Source organism: Cyprinodon tularosa, unplaced genomic scaffold, assembly GCF_016077235.1.
Source record: "Cyprinodon tularosa strain WSP-4 unplaced genomic scaffold, ASM1607723v1 ctg214, whole genome shotgun sequence".
Lineage (NCBI taxonomy): Eukaryota > Metazoa > Chordata > Actinopteri > Cyprinodontiformes > Cyprinodontidae > Cyprinodon > Cyprinodon tularosa.
The window spans coordinates 2,096,463-2,123,655 of record NW_024038796.1 but is presented as its reverse complement, the minus strand read 5'-3'; the positions used below and the strand labels follow the sequence as shown (position 1 = coordinate 2,123,655).

Below are 27,193 nucleotides of genomic sequence, written 5' to 3'. Positions count from 1 at the left end.
GGTTTCTCCAGGGGAAGCCAGAGGCGTTCGAGGGCGAGCCACGACAAATAGTACTTTGAGTGGGTCCAGGGCCTTTCCCTGGGACACTTCAAGAAGGAACCAACCACATGAGCACAAAGCATGGACAAAACCTGCTGGTCCCCAACCAGAACCTATCTGGCCCTTGGGTTTCCCAATAAATTCTGTCCACAAAGGTTATAAACAGGACCGGTGACAGCGGGCAGCTATACTGGTGTCCAATATGCTCCAGGAACAGAGCAGACTTAATGTCAGTATGGATCAAAATCCTGCTCCTCTTGTATAGAATACGGATGGCCTCTAGCAAAGGGCTCCTGACTCAAAACATGTGGACCTGTAAAGGGTGTGGAACTGGTCTAGTATTCCATGGCCGGGACTAAAACCAAACTGTTTCTCCTGAAGCCAGGGTTTAAAAATCAGCCGCACTCTCCTTTCCATGGCACAGGCCTTCCTGGCGAGGCTGAGAGCTGTGATCCCCTTGTAGTTGGAACACAACCTCTGGTCCCCTCTTTTTTTCTGATAAAAAGGATCCCCTCATCATGATAGTACCGCTACCATGTTAGGATAATGTTGTCTGGGTGGTATGCAATGATTGTTTTCCACACAGGCCTTCAAAGTTCACCTTAAGTTTCATTTCAGCCTATGAGGCAATAGCCCACTTCCTTCAACGTGGCCCTATTTACTACTTTGTGTTCGTTCCGTACATAAAATGTCAGTAGAATACATTCAAGCTTGTGAAAAATTACATTTGTATGGAAAGCAGTGAAGCCATTCTGCATCCAAACAGCCAAAATAATGAAGAGAAAGTAAATACCCCTTATCGCTCCATGCTGCAGCTGGTGCATCATCATCACCGCATTGTGGTTGTTTGCACATAAATCTTGTACTTTTCTAGCCTTTTTCTTTTCCTTTCAACTGCCCACAGCTGGAGCAGACCAGAGCAGGGACCAGACTTGCCTGGAGCACTGAAGAATAGAGATTATTCTGTTTTGTTCCTAAGCTGCTGGAAGCAGCAGTGAGTCTAGATATATTATTAGTCTGACGAGGATGGGGAGTATGAGAGGTCTGGTTTTCTAGTGGAATTTAAAGAGCTTAATTGCTCAGACAGGATGAATGAAAGAACGTTCTGAACAGACAGTGAAATGAGTTGGAGAAACAAAAAAAAATGCCCTTTTCTATGGGTCAGTGACAACCTTCCATCTTTAATCTAGCCACAATAAAGGGGGTAAATGCAACAGTGCTCAGAAAAATGGTGTGATAGGGAAATTGCAAGTATGCTGGCCATGTTATCCTGTTTGTGTGATTTGTCCAGATGGAGTTTTTTTTTACAAGGCCTCAAACTTCTGTTTGGTGGAGAAGGAAGCAAAAACGAAGTGCCTCCCTTTTTATGCCCCCTTCCTCATAATCTGAGGACTGAAGTGAGCTGAAAAATGGAGTAGAAAAGTTCAGTGTAGCACAATCTCAGTGTTTGTCCTCAGCAAGGTGCTGTTCACCATATCCAGCTATTATCTCGCTTGCTGCAGTGCTATTAAATGTAACAAAAGAGCTATGGCATTCTTCTGAGCTAAGCAACTGTGCCCTTTTCCGGGAACATCTGCAAATTCAGCATGAAATGCAATCTGCAGGAGATGGTGCAGAGCAACAGAAAAAAGTTGACTCTGAACACTGTACTTTTAAGCTTTCGTTGGAATCAGGTATGGTGTGGTTGTGTGTGTGTTTGGGCCTAACAGATCAGGGTTGTTGGGTTTTCCCCCCCCCATACAGTAGGAAGAGGGGTGAAGGTCAGTAAGAGTCAAAAGGACAGCGGATTAGCTGGAGGACTCTGCATGTTGTTATTGGCAGACCACCTACAAAGCAATCTCCATTTGTCTTTCCTCTTTTTGTATTTCTCCTGGCTGTATGTTCCTGTCATATCATAGGAGATGTCTGTGCTTATAAGTAAGGATTTAGTTCCTTTAGCCAAGCTCACTCACTTCTACCTATTTCTGCAGAGGCAAGGAAGGTCTTACAGGTACTACCTTTCCCTATAAAACAGAAGATTAAAAAATATCCTGGACTGCAGATTCCTTTATAATGCAACTTAGAATTTAAAAAATCAGCAGTGGAGAGATGCTTTATAGTTATGTTTGCCTTAACCATAGCTCATGGTTTTAAATATTGTTTACCAATAAAAGTTTAAAAATAATAGAGCATCATGCTGCAGGCATGATTTTCAGCTGCAGGGTTAGGGAATATCGCACAGAGCTGTGGGGAAAATTGAAGGATCTCAGGACAGTGCAGCCCTTTAACTCATTTAAGATTGAAAATGATTAGAATTGTAGTTTTAAAATTTGTGTTCTTTCTGCACAAAAACAACTTTAAACATAGATAAAATTGTACTCTATTCACGTTCACAAAATTGAATAAGGAACCCTGTCTTAGATGTTCCCAAATAAACATTACTGACTCCTAGAAATTGAGCTTATTCGAGGATTTAAATATACAACTCACTCAGGTTGTTTAAGGTAATCCTCCTTCCTCTGTTCTTAAGTGGCCTCCGTTACCTTAGAACCTTCCTCGCAATAAAAATGACAGTCATTTATTCAGAACATAGCACCGTATCTCAAAGTCATCACAACACTCCTGCTTTTATGAAAAATCAGCTCTTTAATGAATAGCAACAAAACACTGTCAAGCTTTTAATGTCTGAGGTTGAACAGGAATGATTATACCACTCTGTGAATGAAGTGATCATGTTAAGTCACATGCATTTATAACACACCTCATGCATAAAATCATTAGGTAATAGATCAGGTTTAATCAGAGGATTGTTCCATTCTCAGGCCCTGGTAGTGAAGACACAATGTGTCATATTAGTTAGAGCTGTATTTGGAGTTGCAGCTGTTATTACTGTCACGTTTGAAATGGTTTTATTTGCTGTTCTAAAGGATGCCATTCCCCTAGGGCTGCATAAACCTCTTACCATATAGGAGGTATAGAAATATTTTCTGGCTTCCAGTCTGGCTCCAGGCATAGCCTGGGGCTTATGGTGTTTTTGGCAGCATCTTCCAAGCCCCCAACCTGAAACCTGCCCAAACACCCCCAGCCTCAAGCCTGCCTGCCTGCTTCAGACCATGACCAAGCCCCGGGTCCATTTTTAGCCTGCAGCAGGGAAGAGGTTTGTTGGTAATACATCAGTATGCATTATGTCCTCAGTAACATCAGTGTCTGTTGGGGGAAAGCATAACCTTGGGAGTGACTTTGTGGCTGTCAGCGCTCCCTCATTCAGCCTTGAGTGAATCTTAACATGCTTTCAGAGTCCAACCATTGGGAAAGCTGAGGATTATGTCCAGGCTGGAAAAATTTCTGAGCCTTAAAATGTAACAAAAGCTTCTGTTTTTGTGCACAAGTTAATGTTACATTTTGCAATAGGAGAGGTGCAACTCATACTGTATATTAGAGAGTCTTCAGTTAAGAATTTCAACTTTTCTAATCCAGTCTCAGATATTACATTCTGTTTTTTTATTCATAAAATCTCAAATTTAGAGCAACATTCACTACTGTTTCGGTACAACGGCATATTTGGGCCAGGCTAGAGATTTTCGAGAATAAAGTCATAAAATTGCGAGAATAAAGTCGGGAAATTATGAGAATAAAGTCGCAAAATTACGAAAATAAAATCGTAATAATATGAGAAAAAAGTTACAATGAGAATAGACATAAAATTACAAGAATAAAGTCGTAACATTACCAGAATAAAGTCAGAAAATTATGAGAATAACACGGAATGTTGCATTTTAAGGTCTTTTTTTTTCAGCTGCAAAGTTTAAAAATGTAAATAAAGGATGAGAGAGTGGTGGTCGTAATAGAGCCAAAAAGGCCCCTTTGGTCTTTAACTGATGTTCAAAAGGTCGGAAAGTTTCCTGCGTTCTACATTAAAGTACTTGATGCAATAGTAATATACCAAGAGGTCACGTTACACTGTTTAAAAAACTGCAGAAAGAAAAATAAAGCATGAGTGAAAAACTGATCTTAATAACTATATTTATAATAGGCCCCAGCAACACTAACAGTCTTTTCTAGATTTTGAATGGTCCTGCTTGGTGTTGAATGTTTTAACAGGCTTTCATTTCTAAGTTCTGTAAGCTTCATGACTGACCTATGAGGGATACAGTTAAACAAAGAAAGTTAAACAAGTTAAAAGGGGAGTTCTACAACAAGCTCCTGTCATGTATTTAAACCTTAAACCCTCAGCCAAATCTAAAAGGCAGCAATATAGATATAACATCTGCTTATACACAGATAATGATATTGTCAGATGTGCAGCATTGTTTAAGAGCTTAAGCCTTAAGAGTAAGATGAATCAGAATATGACCTGCAGTAACGCTGGAATATGTTGTCTGGAAAGATGGTTGCATCAGTGGATTCAGTACAATATCTGATCCAAAAATGACATCATCATATGATCATAAACTGATACTGGATTGCAGGCCAGCTGGCAGTCTTGGCTGGATTCAGGACTAAAACATCCCAAACCCTCTTTGGCTCCATATCTAAGTTATAAATCAAGCGAGATAATGACATTGTGAAATAATTAGTGTACCCCATGCCTCTGTAATTGGACCCTTTATCCCAATAAATAAGCTTTATGCAAAACCGGTACATCAGTGTGCTTCAAAGATGTTACAGGACTCGAGTTTACGCTAAATACCCTTCATTTCCTCATGTTTAGACCCATGCAACATCTGTTGTGCTTGATATGCCAACAAATGTGTCAAAATAGAAAATAGTGCAACAGATGCTTCAGTCCACACTCTGATTTAAAAATTTAGAATTTGTCTTTGCAAAAAAAGACTTTTCTCTTTGCATATTAATTCATGACCTGATGTCATGAATCCAGATAACTTGTATCTGGATGAACTGTCACACAAGTTGAGAGCTTGTCACACTGGTTGTGTGGCTGGTGACTCGATACTTAATAACCTGATGTATGCAGATGATTTAGTAATATTTAGCCCTAGTACTGCTGGGTTACAGCAACTACTTAACATCTGCTCTGAGTATGGTCTGGAACACGACATAAAGTACAATCCATCTAAAAGTGTGATCATGATCTGTAGGAGTAAGGAAGATAAATCTACTGAGTTTCCAGATTTTCTGCTGTCAAATACTGTGCTGGGTGTTACAAACAAAACTAAGTATCTTGGGCACATCGTCACAGAAAATCTGTCAGACGATGATGATATTTGTAGACAATATAGATTGTTGTATGTTCAAGCTAATACCCTTGCTCGTAAATTAGGTTCATGTACTGATAAAGTCAAAGTGGAACTGTTTAATGCATATTGTACCTCTCTGTACACTGCTCGCCTATGGACTACATATAGAAAAGTCAACCTGCTCTTTCTATCTATCTATCATCTATCTATCTATCTATCTATCTATCTATCTATCTATCTATCTATCTATCTATCTATCTATCTATCTATCTATCTATCTATCTATCTATCTATCTATCTATCTATCTATCTATCTATCTATCTATCTATCTATCTATCTATCTATCTATCTATCTATCTATCTATCTATCTACTGGGTCACCTTAGTTTGTTTGTTTTTTGTTTAGCATTCAACCACAGAATGTAAGTGAGCAAATAAACAGCAGAGCAGATATGATTTGTCAGCAAGTCTTTGCAACATGATTGGTTGAATGATTATCCTAAGTGTCTTTGATTAAATTTTATCACCTACAAAGACATCCAGTTCAGTCATGTTTAATTAATCAGCTCCTTTACACTTGAATGAAAAACTGATGATGCGTATTTCACGCATATTGATTAAATATTTGGAATAATCACAGCACCTGAGAGCAAATCGTAACATGACTGTTGGAGGAAGGTTTTTTCTATATATGGAAGCAGAGCAGGAGCTGTATGAAAATCTTTGTTCTCAGATGTCGTGTTGAAGTACAATAAAGAAACAGACATTTTGCATTAAACAAAAACAGGCCTAAAGTAGATCACATGATTAACCTGACAGAGAGGAAGACAGGGCTTCCAAACTGCATGGAGGCAACAGCTGTCTAACTTCTAATAAAAAGTAATAAATATAGCCTGAAAAAAAGTTTAAAAACTTTTTCCTAATCGTGCACACTTTCTGTTTCCTCTTCCTTTCTACAGCTAGTTGTCTAAAAGGTCTTGGAGACGGATCTAGTTTTATAAAAATTGCAAATTGAATTATTGCCTCATGCTGAATTTATATTGAACATTTCCACAGTAATTATTATTATAAAGTAATTTAATATTTTTAGTTGTTTGACTCGAAGGGGCCAACAAATAAAAATAAAAATGGGCCGTATCATAAGATAATAAACATCTATAACCTTTTAACAACAGACATCAGTCAGACTTTGTCAGACATAAAGTAAACTTAAAAGTTTACTGTTAAAAAAAAATTGACACTGAAAACTATCGTAAACAGTGTGATTTTTCTTTTTGTTGAACTGAAATTATTCAGTATTGTTTTCATATAGCTTCTTACTTTAATCAGCTGTTTCCACTGTGTTAGGTTTGTTTTATTACAAACTGCATTGACAGTGGTGGGAGGTTGCAGCTAGGATATTAAGTCTGTTTTAATAGACTGAATTCCCATTAAAGGCAGCATGGAAAATGTAAATGTTTTATCCCAACTTGTTATTTTTACTGTGGTCAAATCCCTTTTTTATGCTGTAAGTCACACTGTGTAAAGTACACTGTATGAATGTATGAATATATTGATATTGGACTAAACCAATGCTCAGGCCACACCACAGCATTTTCCTATTGCCATTGGCTGTCTTCAGACCCACGCAGCATAAAAACACACATCTATGCATGACTTACGTAGTCATAAGGTTCGCCTGTTTGGATCCAGTTAAAATTTTTATTTACTCTGCATTCAGGCCCATGATGTGGCAGGTTTCGGATGAGATGAATAGAAAAACACTGGTAGCTGTAACTAATTCCCAACATCACCATCATCATCACCGCAAGCCGCAGAGTTTCTCTCCACTCCTGACTTCTACCCACTTTGGCTCCGAAGCTGTTCTCCTCCCTTGTGTACCAACAGTGGCTGTTTTCCCACATCCTACAAGGCCATTATTCAATGGTGATACAGCAAGGCGAGGATGATCATTCTGTAAACTGAATGAAAATAGAAGGGTTTTTTTTGTTTTTTGGGCACGCTGCTAGTTTATCTGTCTTTATCAGTAAGCCAAGGAAAATGCAGAATCTTCACAGAATTTAGAAGAGTCTGAAAAGTGGGGGATGGGCTTTTCTATAACCCATCAAAATATTGTGTGGAAATACTTTCATTTCAATGCTTTATTCCTTTTTTTGCTATTTAAAATGGTTTCTATCCTTCTATCTTTTCATCCATCTTGTTTCTTTCAGGTTACTTATTTAAAGCCGAACCTCTGTGAGATTATCTACCATCAATCATAGTGAACTTTCTTATTTGTCCTTTAAAAAAATATGAATAGAAATAATAATAATGGAATTTTGAAACGAAAAACAGATGTAAGCTCCCTGCATGATGTCCAGTAAACCTTTTCATCGTTTGTACTGGATGACATATTTCAAAGAAGAATCATACAGATTAACATCTCAGAAGGAAAAACTGCCCTGGCAGATGAGCTATGATGTCTCTTTACAGCTTGCTATGTATTTGTCTGTCTGCATTAGTATACAGGTGTGGGCACACATTTGTTTGCTTAGTGGGAGACAGTATGAGAATATGCCAGATGGCTGCCTGGTTTTGGAGTAAAGCTATTATTTTTCAAAGCATAGTATTTTATCAGAGAAAATACGCTCACTGCACTGGCTGCTCCATTATTTATAGCTTCTCCACATTTATCTCATTTTTTCTAAAGTTGTTTGCTGTGCTTTCCGACCGCTCCTCTCCTACTCGCTCATTTTCAGTCCCTCTGTCTTTAGTTCTCTCCCATACTTCCCTCCACCCATGTGGAAAAGTTGTTGATTTTGGTAAAATCCCTAGAAGACACAGTCATCAAAGAGTGTTTAGACCATCAAAAGATCTAATTTTGATGTTGTAGCAACTCTTTTTGATTGCACTACATTTAATGACCATAATTCTGTGGGCGATTGTGTTGTGTAAGCAGAGAACAGATGGCTCAGAGAGCGTATTTAACAACCAAATGACTTGTTTTTTACATGAAGAGCTGACAATGCACTTGAATTTTATGTGATTCTAGTTTTAGTCTTTTGCAGGTCTTTAACATTTCTTTTTTTCCCTCCCCTCTTTCCTTAGGCATCATTCACCAGATGAAGGGGGACTATGAGACTGCACTGAAGCTACATAAAACACACCTGGCCATTGCGCAGGAGCTTAATGACTATGCCGCCCAGGGCAGGGCGTATGGCAACATGGGCAATGCCTACAATGCTCTTGGAGCCTTTGACCAAGCAGTTCGTTATCACCGACAGGAGCTGCAAATCTCAATGGAGGTCAATGACCGTGCCTCCCAGGCCTCCACCCATGGCAACTTGGCTGTGGCATACCAAGCCCTTGGCGCTCATGACCGTGCTCTACAGCATTACCAGAATCACCTCAACATTGCTCGAGAGCTCCGAGATGTCCAGAGTGAAGCAAGGGCTCTTGGAAACCTGGGAAACTTCCACTGCTCTCGAGGAGAGTTTCCTCAAGCTGTGCCCTACTATGAGCAGTACCTCAGACTTTCCCCTGAACTCCAGGACATGGAGAGTGAAGGGAAAGTTTGCCACAATCTGGGATACGCTCACTACTGCCTGGGAAACTACCAAGATGCCGTCAAATACTATGAGCAGGATCTTGCTTTGGCCAAGGACCTTCATGACAAACTGAGCCAAGCCAAGGCTTATTGTAACCTTGGTTTGGCTTTTAAGGCCTTGGGAGACTTTACTAAGGCAGAGGAATGTCAGAAGTATCTTCTATCACTAGCACAGTCCCTGAACAATGCACAGGCTCGCTTTAGAGCTCTAGGGAACTTAGGAGACATATTCGTCTGTAAAAAAGATGTGACGGGGGCCATTCAGTTTTATGAGCAGCAACTGGCCTTAGCTCACCAGGTAAGATCAATATTTGATGCTCTGATGTAGTTTGCCTACAATGAGATGAGGTAGTATTCACAGTTTTTGTAAAGTCTTTCATATTTATATATATCTTTCTTAAAAACACCTGGCTGTAGTTTTGGCACAGAAGCAAGACGACATTTTTTTTAAATTATGTTTTATACCACTGATTTCCTGTTTAATCCATTACTGAGCATAATCAAGCTGATATCAGCGAGCCCCAACCTATACAGATACTTTGTCCAAATGCATCTAATGACACATAGTCAATGTAATCCGAATTAAATTATCAATTTTAAAGGAAACAATACTTGCTTCCGACCTATGTAACATGACTTTAGTTAAGCATATACTTATTTTGTCACTTATTTCATAACCATATTCATTAATTTAACTAAATGTAACAGTGCTTATCGATTAACTCATTAACTGCCTGGTCAACTTCCATTTGGTTGACCTGGCAGTTTAAGGGTTATAGCAACCCATTTTTTTTACCTTCAATACCTGAAAAGTAGCTGCCTGCAGCACCAAACAACCCCTCCCAGAGACTTCTGTCTTGCCAAAGCAGCACCCAAAAGTTTGATTTCCGTTTGTAATCTGTGTTGTTATTTAACCTGAATTATTTTACAGTATTTTTTGTGTTGTCACAACTCTTACAGTTTTTCCAAAAGATCACACACCATTTGTGGAGCTTAAATAGCACTACACATGACTGAATTATTTGAAAAGTGACTGACTGTGCAGCGGAGGAAATCTACTTACAAATCTACCTACAAAGCAGAAAATTTAAGGATGTCAATATTTTAGGTTCTTTGTGCAAATTTCCTGTAAATCAAATGCATTACAATCTAATGCAGAGATGGGTAATCCAGGGTCAGTAAGTAAAATGCAGCCATTTGCATTTAAGTCCCACAGCTCGTCGGTCTTTGGGGACAGGTGTTCAGCCACTTTTAGATGCATCTCTGCTTTAACACACCTGACTCATATATGCGCATGCTAGCAGAGCGCTCAGCTCTGTGGTGCTTAACTCCATGCTATTGAGGTAGTTCAGCCATTTGATTCAGGTGTTTGAAGCAACAGACATATCTTGAAGTTGGAGGACTCTGGATTGAGGAGCTTGGATCTAGATTTGAGCTTGAGACCACTGGTTTAAAATCATCTGGAGAGCAGGGTTTTTTTTTACTTTATGAAGCTGTGTTTACTGACCTCTGCCCAAATAACTTAAGTGCCAAAAGTATCAATATTTTATTTTAGCCCACAAAGATCTGGTGTTTATCTGCACAAACCTTCCTATGTAATTCTTTAGCTCAATTTAGTTCTTATAAGAGGGAACGCGCTTTTGTGTCAGAGCCTAGAAAGACCCTAGAGCAGGAATCAAACCCACCATGCAGCACCTTAGAATGAAATGTTATCTAGAATGTTGCGATGAAGACATGTTTCTCCTCTTCTTTGATCACTTTAGAACATCTGCTGTATATATAGTTGGATGGAGGCCAAATGATCCAAAAAGAGATGCATATTGCTAAGATCTGTTGAACATGAGGCCTGTTTTTGTGTTTTGTCCTTCAGGAACTCTGCCTGCAAAAGAAAAATCCAATATTGAGTGCAAAATTGTTAGATAATTTGGGAACATTGCAAACAATAACTGTCCTTTACTTTTATTATAGGTCAAGGAACGCAGAATGGAGGCCTGTGCATATGCTGCCCTTGGGGCCACCTACAGACTGGTGCAGAAGTATGACAAAGCTTTGGGCTACCACACCCAGGAACTTGAAGTATATCAAGAGCTCTGTGACATCTCAGGAGAGTGCAAAGCCCATGGCCACCTGGCAGCGGTGTACATGGCCCTGGGCAAGTATGCCATGGCCTTTAAGAGCTACGAGGAGCAGTTAGAGCTTGGACGCAGGTTGAAAGATCCCGTCGTGGAGGCTCAGGTTTATGGAAACATGGGCATCACAAAAATGAATGTAGGGGTGATGGAGGAAGCTATCGGCTACCTGGAGCAGCAGCTAGCTACTTTGCAGCAGCTGAGTGGAAATGAAGCAGTAATGGACCGGGGCAGGGCCTATGGAAACCTTGGAGACTGCTATGAGGCTTTGGGAGACTTTGAGGAAGCCATCAAATATTATGATCAGTACTTGTCAGTGGCACAGAGCCTTAATCGCATGCAGGACCAAGAGAAAGCCTACAGAGGCCTGGGTAATGGGCACAGGTAAGTCCAGGAAACCATTTTCAATTTTTTTCAAATGTTTATGTAGCTATAACTCAGGTTTTACGAGGAAACCAAGTACTTTTAATTCAATTTATCTCTTTATATGCACATTGTCAAGACCAGAAATAGTTAGAAACGACTTTGATAAGAAGTGCTTGGATGTGAATCTGGTACGAGCTGCGTCAGCAGAAACCTACTGATTCTGGTATTAAATATATGCAAAGAGGTTTGGTGAGCAGATGTCTCTGAATAGGGAAAGCTCTGCTATTTCAAAACAAGTTCCTGCATATTATGTCTGTTTTCTGCACAGAGAAACATGGGAGGCTACACAGCAAAAAGAAAAACACAAACAGCTTTTCTCCCAAAAGCCTCATTTCAGAGGTGATTTTCTTCTTATTGTGCTGCATGAGCTTGGCACTGCAGCAGTCACACACACGGCTGTATTTGCCATGCATGAGTTCAGAAGGGAATAATAGACATCACATGCAAACCCTTCTCATCTTTCCGCAGCTCTCAGTCAAGCAGATATGTTATCACACAATGTTAATTAAGCTGAAGGCTTTTCTTCTTGTAATGCTTCATTTTAACTGCCTTCCAGCAACCAAGAGTGCGTTTGAGAGACTGAATAAAGTATTTTTGAATGCAATAAAGATAAATAAAAAATGTTGAGGAAATGAATGCCCTATAAGATATTACCGGAAATAATGTCTTGTTAAAAGATTCACCAGTTTTTTTTTTTTGTAAAGCTTTGACCATTTTTGTACCAGCTGGAGCCACTTCTGCTTTCTTTTTAAACATTAACTAACAGCATTCAGATTGTTATTCATATCATTGCTGTCATACATGGTTGCTAATTATCTAGAGGCCACTTCACTCTGTCAGTGTTAGAAAACGGTCACCCTTATGGCTGCTGTAGGTATTGGTTAAAAATGTCAAGAATTGATTAGATTCCGATTCTCAATATTTAGAATACTTTTTTTTATCTGTTCTGATTTCAAATTAGATTTGTGGTTTTAAAAATATATATTTTTAGCCATTACCAGAATTACATGATTGTTTAGTTATGTAAAATATTGATGCTTGTATTATATAAACATTCTAAAAACATATTATTGACATAATTGTAGTCAATGGTGGCTGAAAGAAAAGTGGATAATTCATAAAAAAAAAAAAAAAAAAACTGTTGGATATATAGAAATAGAAAATCCCTTTATTGTCCCACAATGGGGAAATTCTGGATTTATATATGAATCAATCTCTATGATTTCATATAAGAATCAATTCCTGACACAGCTCTTGTCACCCTAAAACAAATGTAGCTGTCTTTGTTTAAACAAAGATTCTAATGATTTTTTTGGTATCTTACATTACAGGATACTAAGAATGGCGTCTTTAATGTCACTCAGGGTTCATTTTTATTCTGATTCTTAATGGTCAATTAGATTTATTTTCAGGAATTAGATTTTTTTTTCCGTGTGCATGTTCCCACTGCTTTCAAAACGTTTTCTATATCTGACATCAGTGTAAACTGTGGCTCCAAACTGACCTGCATGTTCATAAGAACAATAGGAGCATATTCCCCAGCAGGACTACAGTAAACAGCGAAATAGGTGTTATGGTTTAAGTGCACCACATAAGCAATTTATTGTGTCAGCGGGTGCTGTTTGGAAAACACAGGACTAAAAGGGCAGTGAAAATCTTTATTGTGGCATTTCAGGGAGATGACTGCCATTTTAGCACAATGCACTGTTTGGATGTGGAGATGCAGTCAGCAGCTGTGGGGCAGGAATTTTAACAACTTCATAAAGACCGAGTTTATTACGAATTTTAACATGTTGAGGACAATTTTTGAAAGTATACGTCAGCGCCTCTCTTCTCGAACGCTAAAGGCAGAAGATTAGACAGTAGCAGATGATCACATGCCTGTAAGTCCTCTGTTTGTATGGTTGTATATTTTACAATACAAACAATGTTCTACATCCAGACTGTTCCTAAAAGCCTTTCAATGGGGCTTAAATAAGGTTTTAACTGTTTATTAACAAGCTCCTAGGTCTCACTCTTTCTCCACTGTACAGTACTCTCAGTGCTCATGTCTGTTTTGCTAACTGCTACTGTTTTCTCCTGGGTGGTGCACAGTATTGGGGAATGCAAATGTGGCTCCAATATGACTCAAAAAAGTCAGATATTGACCACATTTAAGTGTTTCAACTCAAAAGCCTCACTTGATAACTTGACTCCAAGAATATCAGAATTGCCTTAGTGGGATCAGGGCCTAAGATTTTATAGTGTGAATTTGATTATCCTTAAGAAGAAAGATTCTTATGTTAAATGTAAGGTTTAGATTCCAACATTCAGCTGATTATAATTTTCCATGGTAGACAGACAAATGCTCAATGATCAGAAAAGCAATAACAATTTTACTACTACTATATTCAATTTATATTAGCCTTTCTGTTGAGCAGTTAAATTCTTGCTCTCTCTCCCACAGCCTAAATGAATCTCAGGCATGTCTTGGTTGCCATTGATACAAAACATACACTCCTGATCAAAATCTTAAGACCTGTCAAAAAATTGCAAGAATTTGCATTTTGCACTATTGGATCTTAAGAAGGTTCAAAGTAGAGCTTCACAATGTTAAAGGAATAAGAAAAATGGACATCAGTTCCAGACAGTGGATGCCCTTCGTGAAGCCATCTTCAACACTTGGAGCAACGCTCCCACTAGCCTCCTGGAAACACTGGCATCAAGCATGCCTAAATGATTGTTTGAAGTCATCAACAAGAATGGTGGAGCTACTTGATGACTTGGAGTCCTTTTTTTTGACACTTTGATTTCTATTTTGGAGGGTTTTCGGGGTTTTTTGAGCTATGGTCTTAAACTTTTGATCAGCTGAAAAAAATCATGTTTGAGTGTAAATGCAGTTTTCAATTAATTCCCCGCTCAAAGGTTTTTGTCTATTACGCTGATTTCTTCTTTTAACATTGTGAAGCTCTACTTAGAACCTTCTTTAGATCCAATGGTGCAAAATGCAATTTCTTGCAATTTTTTGACTGGTCTTAAGATTTTGATCAGGAGTGTAACTTCGGGGCTTTCTCAAATAATAGTTTTCTACCCTGAAGAGTGTTGTTGTTTCCACAAACTAGTTGCACTGAGTACCTGTGCATTCCCTGGTTTAATAGTTGGATTTCTAAATGGTCAGCTGGCCAGATGATAAAGCTGAATCCAAAGATTTTCTTTACTGGAGAATTTCTCAATTTTTCTCCAGTCATTTAAAACCTTAACTTCTTAATATAAAGACTCAATAAAACATGTCTGATGATTTGTGTAACCAATTTTTGCTATTTTTTGTTCTTCATCGTACTCATGCTGGCTGTCTGCTTTCATTCCCAGGGCAATGGGCAATCTACAGCAGTCGCTGGTGTGTTTCGAAAAACGACTAGTTGTGGCACATGAACTGGGGGAGTGTGGAGGCAAGGCCCAGGCCTACGGCGAGCTAGGCGCGCTCCACAGCCAATTAGGCAACTACGAGCAGGCCATTTCCTGCCTGGAACGTCAGCTGGCCATCGCACGCGAAACCCAGGACAGACTCCTGGAGGGTGATGCCAGCTGCGGCTTGGGGGCAGTGTACCAATCCATGGGAGAGTATGAGACGGCCCTGCGATGTCACCAAAGCGACCTGGAGATTGCAGAAGAAGCAGGCAGTACCACACGTCAGGCCCGGGCCTATGGCAACTTGGGCCTTACCTATGAGTCACTCGGCAATTATGAGCGAGCAGTGGTTTTCCAAGAACAGCACCTAAGTGTGGCGGCTCAGACTAATGACCTGGCTGCCAAGACACTGGCCTATGGGAGCCTGGGGCGAACACATCATGCACTGCAGAACTACTCACAAGCTGTCATGTACCTGCAGGAAGGTAAGTGAGCAAAAGGGGAGCATAGGAGATGGTTTCCTTTGTCGCTTGAGCTTATAGGCTTAGAGGTTGTGAATTCATGAATATAAAATCCTGAGCCTATTTATTGTTAAGCCTTTGCAACTCTTTTATTAGGATGTGCCCGTGTTTGGGTGTTTGTGCACGCTTGAGTGCATGTGTGTTTTGTGCTTTTGTACTTAAGCGACATACGTACACAGGAGGATTTTGAGTGCGCTTCATGCATCTGTGTTTGTCTTCAGAGGTACATAGGTATAGCATTTGAGTAGGTCTGTCTGTACAAACCCATCGAAATGTTCTCAAAGTATTTCAGCTATTTACTGCCCTGTTTTCCTCACAGTTTCACATCTTCCTTCTCAGAGCTGCCAAAAGATCATTTTCAAACACCGGCTGTCAGACTCCTGCCTCTTATGCTTCATTTTCCCCTTATATGTTAGTGAGGAAAAGAAACCTGAAGCATGACCTTTTAAAATGTTATTTTAGTGACAGTGCATAAAGTTCTTGTTCCAAAGGTTTGCAGCATTAGGAATGCTGTGTATGTCCACATTAGAATTTTAGGGTGTGAGAAATCAACTTACATTTTAGAATGATTTTTCTGGAGTGCCCAAATTTGTTCATAATTACAAAAATAAAAAAATGCACCTGGTTTTCTTAATATTTAGTAGATACTAAATTCAGGAGAAATTGTTAATTTTTGTGAAGATGCTGAAATTTATGATGAAAATTAGTGTGGAGAGGAAATTGACACGGTGTAAATTTGTGGTTACTTCATTTTCTATACAGCTAAAAAATCACATCTTTTCTGGCATGCCATTGAAATGCTGTTGGCTGAACAAAGACTCCAAAAAAAATGTTTTTATCAAACCTCTAGGGCTTGATACCTGAGACCATATATTAGAGATATTTATGGGCTTTAAATTCAAGCACAACTCTTAGACCTTAACATGTGGTTAAACCCAAGAGCACTGGAGCCTTTCTGAAAACAAGATTTCTGCTTTTAAATCTGCAGAAAGAAAATAATGCAGAGGGACAAACACCTTCCATCTTTCCACCGTCTTCTCTAAGAGTTAGGTGGGTTTTCTGTGGCCCACACACTCACTGCAGGCCTTCTTGCTGAGCTTTAATGGAAACAAAGAAGACAGGCCATTCTGTCTCCACCCAGTCCCAGTGTTGTCCCCCCACGCCGTCCTTGTATTTTTTTCCCTCATTTTGGCTTTGAACAAGAACAGCGCCTTCACTATCCTTGACAGCCAATTATTCCTGGCCAACCTATCCAAGCTGAAAAGTTGCCTTATTTTTTCTCTCTCAGTTACTATTGCTTTTTTTTCTTCTTTTTTTCAATTTTTATGCTTGTTTATGTGTTTTAGAGAAGAACACGAGAGGAGCTTCTCGTAACTACTGAAGCTACAGCTGAAATTACTTGACCTTCAAACCGCTGTGTGTTTGTGTATGCTTGATGGCGATTCTGTGTCGGACAGAATCCCATAATGACTAGCCTTCAGTAGGCCACACAACATTATATAGAAAACTGCCAAGGAGATAATACAGCTTCTCTTGTAGTTTTCTTGTAATGACAAATTATGTTAAAGAGTTTTTTTTTTTAACACCAAGATGAATTTAGCTTTTGACAAGATCAATACTGTCATTAAAGCAGTGCAGTCCTTGTGCCAACTATTGGCTGTTTTACAGTTTCCTCATGGTTGGTTCATTGAATAACTAACAAAATTTATGTATATTCAGTCACTAACCATGAATAAAACTACTTCATTAGAAACAGACTCATCTAAAACTTAAATTCTATTTAAATATGCATTTTTTTTTTTTTTTTGAGCAGAAATAAGTTGAATCTTAGAGTCTAAACGGTCTGCATTGTCAGAGAGGTTAACATTAGAGAAGGGATACTCCAAAATTCTTCATGTTGCTGAAAGCATCCATAGGTATAGGGTGATTGTTTAAAAGTTTTAAGTGGAACGCAGACCTGACAAAACTTAAACCACCTGACAAAACAAGCTTATATCTAATGTCAGGTTCTTCCTTTAATCAAGGATCTTGGGTTTTATTAACCGGACTCCGCCAGATGGATTTGCTGGATTTGCTCCGCATAGACATCTGGAAACCTTCCGTTGAAGTAATTTTGGGAAGGGGCGAAAATGCTGGTTAGCTGATTGGCCTATGTTGGTGATAGACGGGCCAAATAAACCAATCAGATCAACGAAGCATATGACGTACTAACAGAGCGACGACGAAAACAGAACCACAAGCCAGGCACAAGCCAATCGATAGATCAAACTCTAGCCGAAACCAGTCGGGAGAAGAGCAAAAACATCTTTTCCTCTGAGAAAAGCCTCCAGAGCAGTGTTTTGCTCTTCTTTCAGTGAAGAAATACTCTGTAATTCCGATAAAACTTGCTCGATAGCCACGATAACGCTAGTTTCATCGGCTGAAGCCGCCATGTTCTTTAGACTGAACTGTCGCGCTTCTCGTTGCGTCACACCTCAACCCGCCTCAAAGCCAACGCTGATTGGACGTTCATTTGGTGAACTGCTCGAAATTTTCTTTAAAGGAAAGTAGCCAGACTGATCTGCGACTGAAACCTTGAAAGCTCGCGAAATCAGGATGGTCTCACAAGGCTAAGGTTTTATAAAAAATATTTAACAATTATTCAGAGCCTTCATATCTATTTGGTGAAGTCATTTTCTTAGCTTTTTATTGTTTTGAACAAATTGTAAGCATCAGAAATTCTATTTATCTTTTAAAAAAAGCATTTTATTGTTGACAGTTTTAAATAGGGCATACCCTGAAAAAGAAGTTGCTATTCTCAGTCTTGTCTCTGGTGGGTAAATGAAGGTAAAACTTATCATTTTCAAAAAATGGGTTCAGTGCCCAGTTGAGGCATTTCATCAATGGCTGCTATGTGTATCAAACAGTTTGAATATAGTAGAAATAAAGTTAATAAAAATGTCTGATGCCTTATAGCAGGCAGATTTTTGTCACTGATATTTCAATGATTATTTTTAGGCTGTAGTGGCCTTTATTTTGTTATTTTTTAAGGTATAGAGATAGAAAAGTGGGTCGCAAGAGAGGGGACCGACATTGGGCAAAGGTCAGCAGGACTGGGACTCAAATCTGCGACAGCTGGTATATGGGTGATGTGCTCTACCTCCACACCATAGCAGCAACCCTGTGACTGATATTTCATCCATTTATGAAACGTACTACTCCTTTTTTATTAATAATGCAGCAAATTGTACAAACAGACAATGCATCCTAACCAGAAGGTTCTATGTCTAAAGTTAGCATCTATGGAATTTTAATACAGTCAGGACAGGTCAGAAACAAGAAGCATTGCATTTGATACTTTTGAGGGAAGAAGAGGTTTGGACATAACACATTAAATTTCAATGAGAACTTTATCCGCTTGATGGTTACACTCAGTTTTAAATCAATACTGCTTTGGGCTTTCGCTGCAGCCAGGAAATATTCCATTAATAGAGAGAAAAATTTGAAGAGTAGCAACTTATCCTCCCCTAACATCATAAAAGTACCTAGAGAAAGACCTTTTTACCAACAGAGTATCTAACTGAACATGTAGCCTTGTGCAGAAAAAAAAAATACAAGCTCCCTACAACTCAAAACTGCTAAAAAATGTTATTAAAAATTTGGTTCCCATGTTTTTTTATGCCCCTATTTTTTTATTTCCAACCTGTAAAAGCTGGGAATTAATAACAAGGTCTTTCTGAAAACTTTCAGAAACTTTTTTTTTTCCATGTTTCTCAAACATAAGGTCATTGCCATGGATTTCTGCACTGCATTCCTCAAACCCTCTACTTCTTTAAAAAAAATAAAGATTACTGCTTAAACAACTGAACAAAAAATTGCCCCTAGTTTACACTTCTCCATTTGATCACACCAATAAGATACTGATGTTTATAAATCTCTTTGCAAAAGTAGGACTCCTGACACTTGATCACATTTGTGTTTTATCTGGTAATTTATTTGTGAGACTAAAAAAGGGGAGAGAGTAAAGAACTGTAAGCTGGAATATGAGATAATGATGACTGGTTTTTAGATATTTTTGTCAAAAAGGATGTAGCTTCGTTACTCTTAAACTCACACATAACATACTGTGCAACTTATTGCCTGTTGGGTTCACCTTGTTAGTAGATATGATGGTACCAGTTTTTGTCAGTAGATGGGGAAAATCTATGGGCATTCCAACATCAGCATGAAGACCAAGGCTGATAAGACAGTTGAGGGATGTGAAAGGGAGTTCAGAAGGATTTGGTATATATATATATATATATATATATATATATATATATATATATATATATATATATATATATATATATATATATATATATATATATATATATATATATATATATATATATAAGGAGATGGCAAGAAAGACTGCCACAGCTAAATACCTACAAAGAGTAAGGCAGGTCCTGAAAAGTCAGCTGAATGGGAAAAACAAGATCCAAGCCATCAACACATATGCCCTACCAGTCATCAGATACCCCGCTGGTATAATAAACTGGCCAAAGGAGGAGATAGAGGCCACTGACATCAAGACAAGAAAGCTCCTCACAATGCATGGAGGGTTCCACCCCAAATTCAGCACCCTGAGACTGTATACCAAGCGCAGCGAGGGAGGCCGAAGGCTAGTGAGTGTCAAGGCCACTGTCCAGGATGAAACAACTAAGACCCAGGAGTACATCAGAAAGATGGCGCCCAAAGACAAATGGCTTGGTGAATACCTCAGGCAAGAGAAAACCGAAAGTCAGGACAAGAAAGAGGAAGGAGAACCATCATGGAAGGACAAGCCGCTGCACGGCGTATACCACAGACAAATAGAAGAAGTGGCTGATATCAAAAAATCCTACCAGTGGCTGGAAAAGGCTGGACTGAAGGACAGCACAGAGGCACTAATCATGGCAGCACAAGAACAGGCACTCAGTACAGGATCAATAGAGGCCAGGGTCTACCACACCAGGCAGGACCCCCGATGCAGACTGTGCAAAGATGCCTCTGAAACAATACAGCACATAACAGCAGGGTGTAAAATGCAGGCAGGAAGTGCATACATGGAACGCCACAACCAGGTAGCTGTCATAGTGTACAGGAACATCTGCCATGAGTATGGGCTGGAAGTCCCAAGGTCAAAATGGAAGACACCTCCTAAGGTAGTTGAGAATGACTGAGCTAAGGTCCTATGGGACTTCAAGATCCAGACTGACAAACAGGTGATGGCTAACCAACCAGACATCGTGTTGATGGACAAGCAGCTGAAGAAGGCAGTAGTGATAGATGTGGCAATCCCAAGCGACAGCAACATCAAGAAGAAAGAACACGAGAAGCTTGAGAAATACCAAGGGCTGAAAGAGGAGCTAGAAAAGATGTGGAAAGTAAGAGCAGCAGTGGTGCCAGTGGTAATTGGAGCACTGGGGGCTGTGACCCCCAAACTGGGAGAGTGGCTACAGCAGATCCCAGGTAAAACATCAGAGGTCTCTGTCCAGAAGAGCGCAGTCCTAGGAACAGCTAAGATACTGCGCAGAACCCTCAAACTCCCAGGCCTCTGGTAGAGGACCCGAGCTTGAGGATGACACATACCACCCCACGAGGGGTGAGAAAACAGTTTTTTGTTGTTTTTATGTGTGTGAATTAAAACTAACTATAAAAATCAAGTTGAACATAACACCCTACTGTGAAACATGGAGGTGGCAGCCTCATGCTGTGGGGATGCATTTCTGTGGCTGGGACAGTAAAAAAAAAAAAAAGTTAATCCCCTTATTGTTCCACAATGGGGAAATTCACTCTCTGCATTTAACCCATCCCCTTGGGGAGCAGTGGGCTGCCATTGTGTAGTGCCTGGGAAGCAGAGTGAGGTTGAGGGTTTTGCTCAGGAACCCACAGTTGAGGCTGTGGGGATCGACCCAGGTATTTGCAACCTTCTCAGAGCACAAGCGCACCGCTCTAGCCCACTAGGCAGACAATCCCGGTCATTTTGATTGTCAGTTTTGATTTAAAATTGAATGTAACAAAAAAAGCAGGGCGATCCTTGATGTAGGCTGTTAGAGACAGCAGAGCCGTTAAAACGTGGAGCGAAGGTTTAGCCAGAGATACGATGAAAATATTTTAAGGAGTTTGTGACCCAGAGGTTAGAGCAGCCCGTCTGGTCTTGGAAAGGCTGTAAATTCTCTAGTTCAAATTCCACAGACATCCATTCTGGGTCACTCAGTGAATTGCTTAGCCCTAGAATGCTCTTTGTGCACGGCACTATAAAAACGTGCACAATAAAAACCCACTTCTCCTAAAGGGTTGGCTTGAAAACTAGAAGACAAATTTCTTTATAATGTACAAATCAAACATAGATGATTATTCTGATTTTCATTATTTAAGCCTTTTCATGTGTTCGAATGGGTCAATCAAACTCCAGACATATCTTTAGCGTGAGAATTTGCAGCAAGACTTAAATTTTCTGTCCTTAGATGTTATCCACTTCCTCAGAGCTGGAACTCTTTTGTAAAGAATAGGAAACACTTTAGTATCTGATAGAAATGAACCATACAAGGCTTACAACTGCATTTGCTGCACAAAGTTCAAAGTATTTACTCTTAGAGGCTGAATCCCAACATATCCTGTTCTTCACTGATTTTTGTTATTAAAATATTTTTGTTTCTAGTAATATTTTTGCCATTAAATATGTGAGAATCTGCCATTCTTATTAGTTGTTTTGTATCAGTTATTTGTTATTTATTTCTTATATTGTGTGTAAATTGTGGGATAGTGATATTTTTGTTTTTAAGCATACGCACTGATTGATGGCGCTTTTTAAAATTTCGTTTTTCTTGTGACAATGACAATAAAGATAAAGAAAGAAAGAAAGAAAGAAAGTAAAAGATTATATGAATCATGAATGTTTCCCTCTAGTACAAAAATTTTGCATTGCCTTATGTTCCCCACATTAAATCCCAATAAAGGACACTGAAGAGTTCAGTTATAATGTGGTAAATAAAGCTTCGATTGCTTTTGCTAGGCACTTGTCTGACATTTAGACTCTCACTGACCAGCAGCATTGAAGCGGGAGTCAGGCGAGATATATCTCTTTTTTTCACCGGGCTTTAAGCTGTTTGTTACATGTTTTCATCCCCACAATCCTGACAACAGAAGCAGAGCTTCATCCCAGTGGAAATAGCGTATTGTTATCCGCATTTTCCAACAATATCCCAGCCACTGTTCACTGTTCCACACGTGGTTATGATCAAAGGCCACTTTGCTGTCGTGCGTGTCATGTTCATGCACGCGGAAGGTGACTTCTCCAGGCTAACACATGATGTGTGCATGTTAAGACCCTTAGGTGTGTGTCTGTGTGTGTGTGGGCCTTGGGGCAGCAACATTGGATCTGTCCCTCACCTGTCAGGCAGCCCTTAAAGTGTTCTCCAGTTGCTCTTCAGGGTGCAGCCAGCCACGGCCGCATCCTCGTGTCAGCCGACGCTATGTGACTGTGCCTGCCGGGCGCTCCGAAGGCTCGCGACGTGACAGTGGCAGACACTGACTGATACAGAGCGGGAGAAAAGAGGGAATGAAGGCGCAATAGGCAGGGAAGAAGATGTAGCATGAATAAAGAAGGTTTGGCAGGCAGACGGAGGGGAAAGGCTGAGATCACTATGACTCATAATTCACATGTATTTTTCACTGTCAGCTGGAGAATAAAGAAAACATAGAGTTGGTTGACATTCAGGCTTGATCATAAAGAACTATCACAGAGGAGCTCAGAGAAAGAAGGGATTTTTTTCGGGTGTGTGCTGTGGGATGTGTGTGCGCAGATGAAAGGCTCAGAAATGGAGTTGAGAAGAGTGAGGGGTGATGCTGTCAGATAATGAAAAGGATAATTTAGATCTGTTTCCTCTCTCTTGCTCTGGCGCCTAATGAGCCCTAAGCAGTGCAGAGTCACTGCTCGTAGTGCCGCCGCAGGAAAGATGAAACAGGTAGAGTGGGGGGCGGTGGGGGACAGAGGCTCGGAGATGAGAGGACTAGGTACAGGAGTGCAGCAGATGCATGGGGGGAGAGGACATGCAGTCAGAGGGAGAGGCTGAGGGAGGGTGTGCGCAGAGATAAGGAGAGAGAAAAGACCGTTGCAGACTTTGCTTCAAAGGCTGCCAACTTGCACAGCCATGAAGGAGCCATAAAGTCTAAGGCTGCTTGGTGTGCCGGACTTGCGGAAAAGCCTGCCATTTTCAGGTCACACTCTCTGTTCTCAGCTTATCTGGTCCACCCACAGGCGTTTTTCTGGGAAAGCGGAGTAAAGTAGACTTGGGACTAGACCGGCTTGGCCTAGTTTTTCTCTCCTCCTTGACCGAAAGCATGTTTTGACCCTTCCGTCACACAGCAGGTTGAGGGAAATAGACCTCAGAATACAGCACCGTGTTAAACAGGACTCTGCATGGGAAGTAGCTTGTTGTAAACGGCAGCACGCTTAATGAGCTTTTTAGCACCTGTGTGGCTCAGACGCTGCCATTTTTTTCATCATTATCCTGCAGAGAGGGGCATTTTCATCTCTGTAATTGGGCAGAACTGAGTTCTCTGCAGACATAGCGAGGAAACATGCAAAGATATGATGTTGGCCTCGCTGCTTGATAAATTTAAAGTTAAAAAACAAACTGTGCTCTCAGCAGATTATCTTACACACAAACTGAATGGTCCGAGTTTACAGTCAGAAGCTTACATTGGGTAAACCTAATATGGGTTAAGGCTTCATTATTGAAAAAAAATTGTGCAATGAATAAGGCTTGTATTAGATTTTTAAAAAGCTGAGGAGCATAACTTTTATTTAATCTGGGCTCTTTCAATGTGACTCTTTCTTTTCTATCACTATTGATAATTGCCAGAATTTGTCAAAACCTTTTTTATGGCAGATTTCAGGCTTTCAAGTCATGAAGGATACAGATACCTAATGTTTGCCTACTTAAAACATTCTAAAACCAAAATGAATGCCATTTTGGGATCACTATCTTTGGTGACCAGTCCTATGAAACATATCCTCTGCATACCTTTCTTTATTTTGAAAGCCTCTATTTGAAGCATATTTATGGTAATTGTGTCAAAAAAAAAATCAAATTTTTTTCTTATCTGACAATAAAACATTTCCTCAGAAGGTTTGTGGTTTGTCCATGTGAGCAGCTTCTCAATAGTGATATCTGATCTAGTATATAATCCAATATATAATCCACCTAGAAAAAGAACAGCCCAACTGCATCATTAGAAAGATTTATTTGACATCTTTACAGATTTATTGACTATGTATACTTCTGACCTTGTGTGTGTTTATACTAGCCTCCCTTCCTTACACTATCTCCCAAACACAATATCCCAAAGTATACTTCTGCTGTGTTTGCATAAAGTCCATTAGAGCCCATCAATGTGCTTGCAAATATTTGTCGATGTCTTTTGTGATACCCTTTAAACCATCATTCCACGCCTATTTGTGTTTGCTCAGCCACTCAGTTCTCTGCATTGATTACCGTGCGGTCCGATTAGTGCTCAAATGCTTTCCCTCTATGCCCGAAGCAGCTGCATGCTTAAAACCCTCTGCACAAACTGTTTTCTTGCAACTGAGGCCAAAACTGCAAACCTGTTCGCTGTCAGAACATCAGTACCACGCTACGCTTACATCTGTTACTCACAAAGATACACAAGAGTCAGTCTGCTCAAAGTATTTTCTGCTCTGTGCTCCCTCTTCTCATCTGCCGCCGTTTCCTTCTCTCCTGACAGGCCTGCGGCTCGCCGAGCAGCTGGCTCGGCGCGAGGATGAGGCGAAGATCCGCCATCGTCTTGGACTCTCCCTGTGGGCCAGTGGGAATTTGGAGGAGGCCCAACATCAGGTAAAGCATCTTTCTCGCTCTCTCTACTTCCTCTGAGTCACCTTGACTCATTTCCTCCTTACATCTCCTTGATCTGGACTCCTTCCAGCTATTCCACCCCCATGTAGTTAAAAGTGACCTCCAATAAGCCCACATCTGTTGGCTTAGAGGTTGGCTACGCTTACAAATGAGAGGTGGAGTTAGATGTCCAAACACATAAAAGGTGGGAAATAAGCTCTCAGTAATAACCTTATGGTGATAGAAGGAGCCCGGAGGTGCTGGAGCAGCAGGAGAGGAGAAGAAAGGGAGCATGAACACTGCTGCTGGCAGTATGCTAAGGATTCTATAGAGCTGGTAAACGCTATCATCTCAGTAGACAGGTGACAGATGAGTGAAGATTTTTTTACATCTGTGAGCATTGTCACTGGAGCCCCAAACCTCTGTATCATGCACACATGCACTCCCCTTCAGCCCACTGCCCACCTGGCAGGCATGGAATATCCCCTTAAACATCTTCCTCTCTCTCTCTACAGTCTGTCCACACGGTGCAGCTCAAGATTTAATTTTTTTTTTTCTTGGCTCGCATATGCTCACACAAGCCTGACAGCCAGCCAGCCGCGGTGGCTGTCACATGTGTCTGTAGGGATGGTTTTCAGCTGCTTTCATTTTCAAAGATCTAGCCAAAAAAACACTTTTGTTTTGATACACATGCGTAAATACAATCATAGTGACCCAGATAGCTTTTTTGTTTCCTGGTCTCTGCATCATACTTTTCAAAAAGCAACTTTGTCTGTTTGCAATTATCTGAAATAAGAGCTTGGAAATCAAGAGCGAACCGAAGTAGTGACCAGAGCAGAGCCTGTTTGCTCATGTGTGAGTCATATTGAGGAATTTGTGTTCAATTAAAGCAAAATATTATTCTAACATCCAGAGAAACAAATTTTCCTCTGCACATATCATATTGTTTTTACATTTTTTTTTATATATTACAGTGTCAAACCTAAATGTACTTTATGTTTTGTTTTTTTTCCTCTATGATAGAGCAACAAAAAGTAGTAGTAGTATTTGTGAAGTTCCATATAGGCCTGCTTAGGGGAGCTGTGGGCTGCTCAGTGGCGCAGTGGGTAGCACTGGTGCCTTGCAGCAAGAAGGTTCCGGGTTCGTTTCCTGGCCTGGGGTCTTTCTGCATGGAGTTTACATGTTCTCCCTGAGCATGCATGGGTTCTCTCCGGGTACTCTGGCTTCTTCCTAACAGTCCAAAAACATGACTGTTAGGTTAATTGGCTTCTCTAAATTCTCCTTAGGTGTGAATGGTTGTTTGTCTCTGTGTTGCCCTGCAATGGAGTAGCGACCTGTCCAGATAAGGGTGTACCCCGCCTCTCATCCGTAGACAGCTGGAGATAGGCACCAGCACCCCTTGCGACCACACTTGGCATTAAGCGTGTAAGAAAATGGATGGATGGATAGGGGAACTGCCTTGGTAGGTTACAGCTGTACTCTTTTGAAATTCAGACAATTGGTTGAAAAAGGGACTAAATACAATAAATGTCTAGTTGTTTTTAGTATTACTTCCTACTTAGTGTTGGTGTATCAGATAAAATGGTCTGTCCCCTTGGCTACGTTCACACTGCAGCCTGAAGTGACCCAAATATGATTTTTTGGCCCATATGTGACCTGGATCTGATCTTTTCATGACAGTCTGAACAACACAGATCTGATGTTTTCCAATGCGACCAAGACCACTTTGCTATGTGGTCCTGAATCTGATACCAATCCGATCTTTTCAAATGCAACTTGTGTCTGAACGGCCAGGTCACATTCATCCGACCTTAACACCATTAATACGTGACAAAGGTCACTATTCTGCTTCTTGCTAAACAGAAGCGGCAAAAAAAACAACAACCATGGAGGACGGTGATGTGGAGAGCAGTATTTTTTTAACCATCTTGAAAAGATTGAGGTTTTAAGGTTTGGAAACAGCGCCAGATGCACTCCAGCAGTACATCCATGTTTACATCGGTAAACACGAAGCACGCTGGCTTGTGACGTCATTACGTCCTCTACTGCGCATGCAGGACACTT

General features: G+C 40.2%; 1 protein-coding gene across 3 annotated transcripts in view; it reads left to right on the top strand.

Moving 5' to 3' along the window:
• The window catches only part of LOC119783915 (tetratricopeptide repeat protein 28-like), a 321,296-nt gene that overhangs the window by 264,004 nt on the left and 30,099 nt on the right, over positions 1-27,193 (top strand). For all 3 annotated transcript variants that reach the window (XM_038285656.1, XM_038285654.1, XM_038285657.1), the window contains 4 exons: positions 8,305-9,101; positions 10,772-11,316; positions 14,707-15,230; positions 25,023-25,132. In XM_038285656.1, coding sequence (XP_038141584.1) covers positions 8,305-9,101; positions 10,772-11,316; positions 14,707-15,230; positions 25,023-25,132 — 1,976 coding nt within the window. The remainder of the gene's footprint in view (positions 1-8,304; positions 9,102-10,771; positions 11,317-14,706; positions 15,231-25,022; positions 25,133-27,193) is intronic.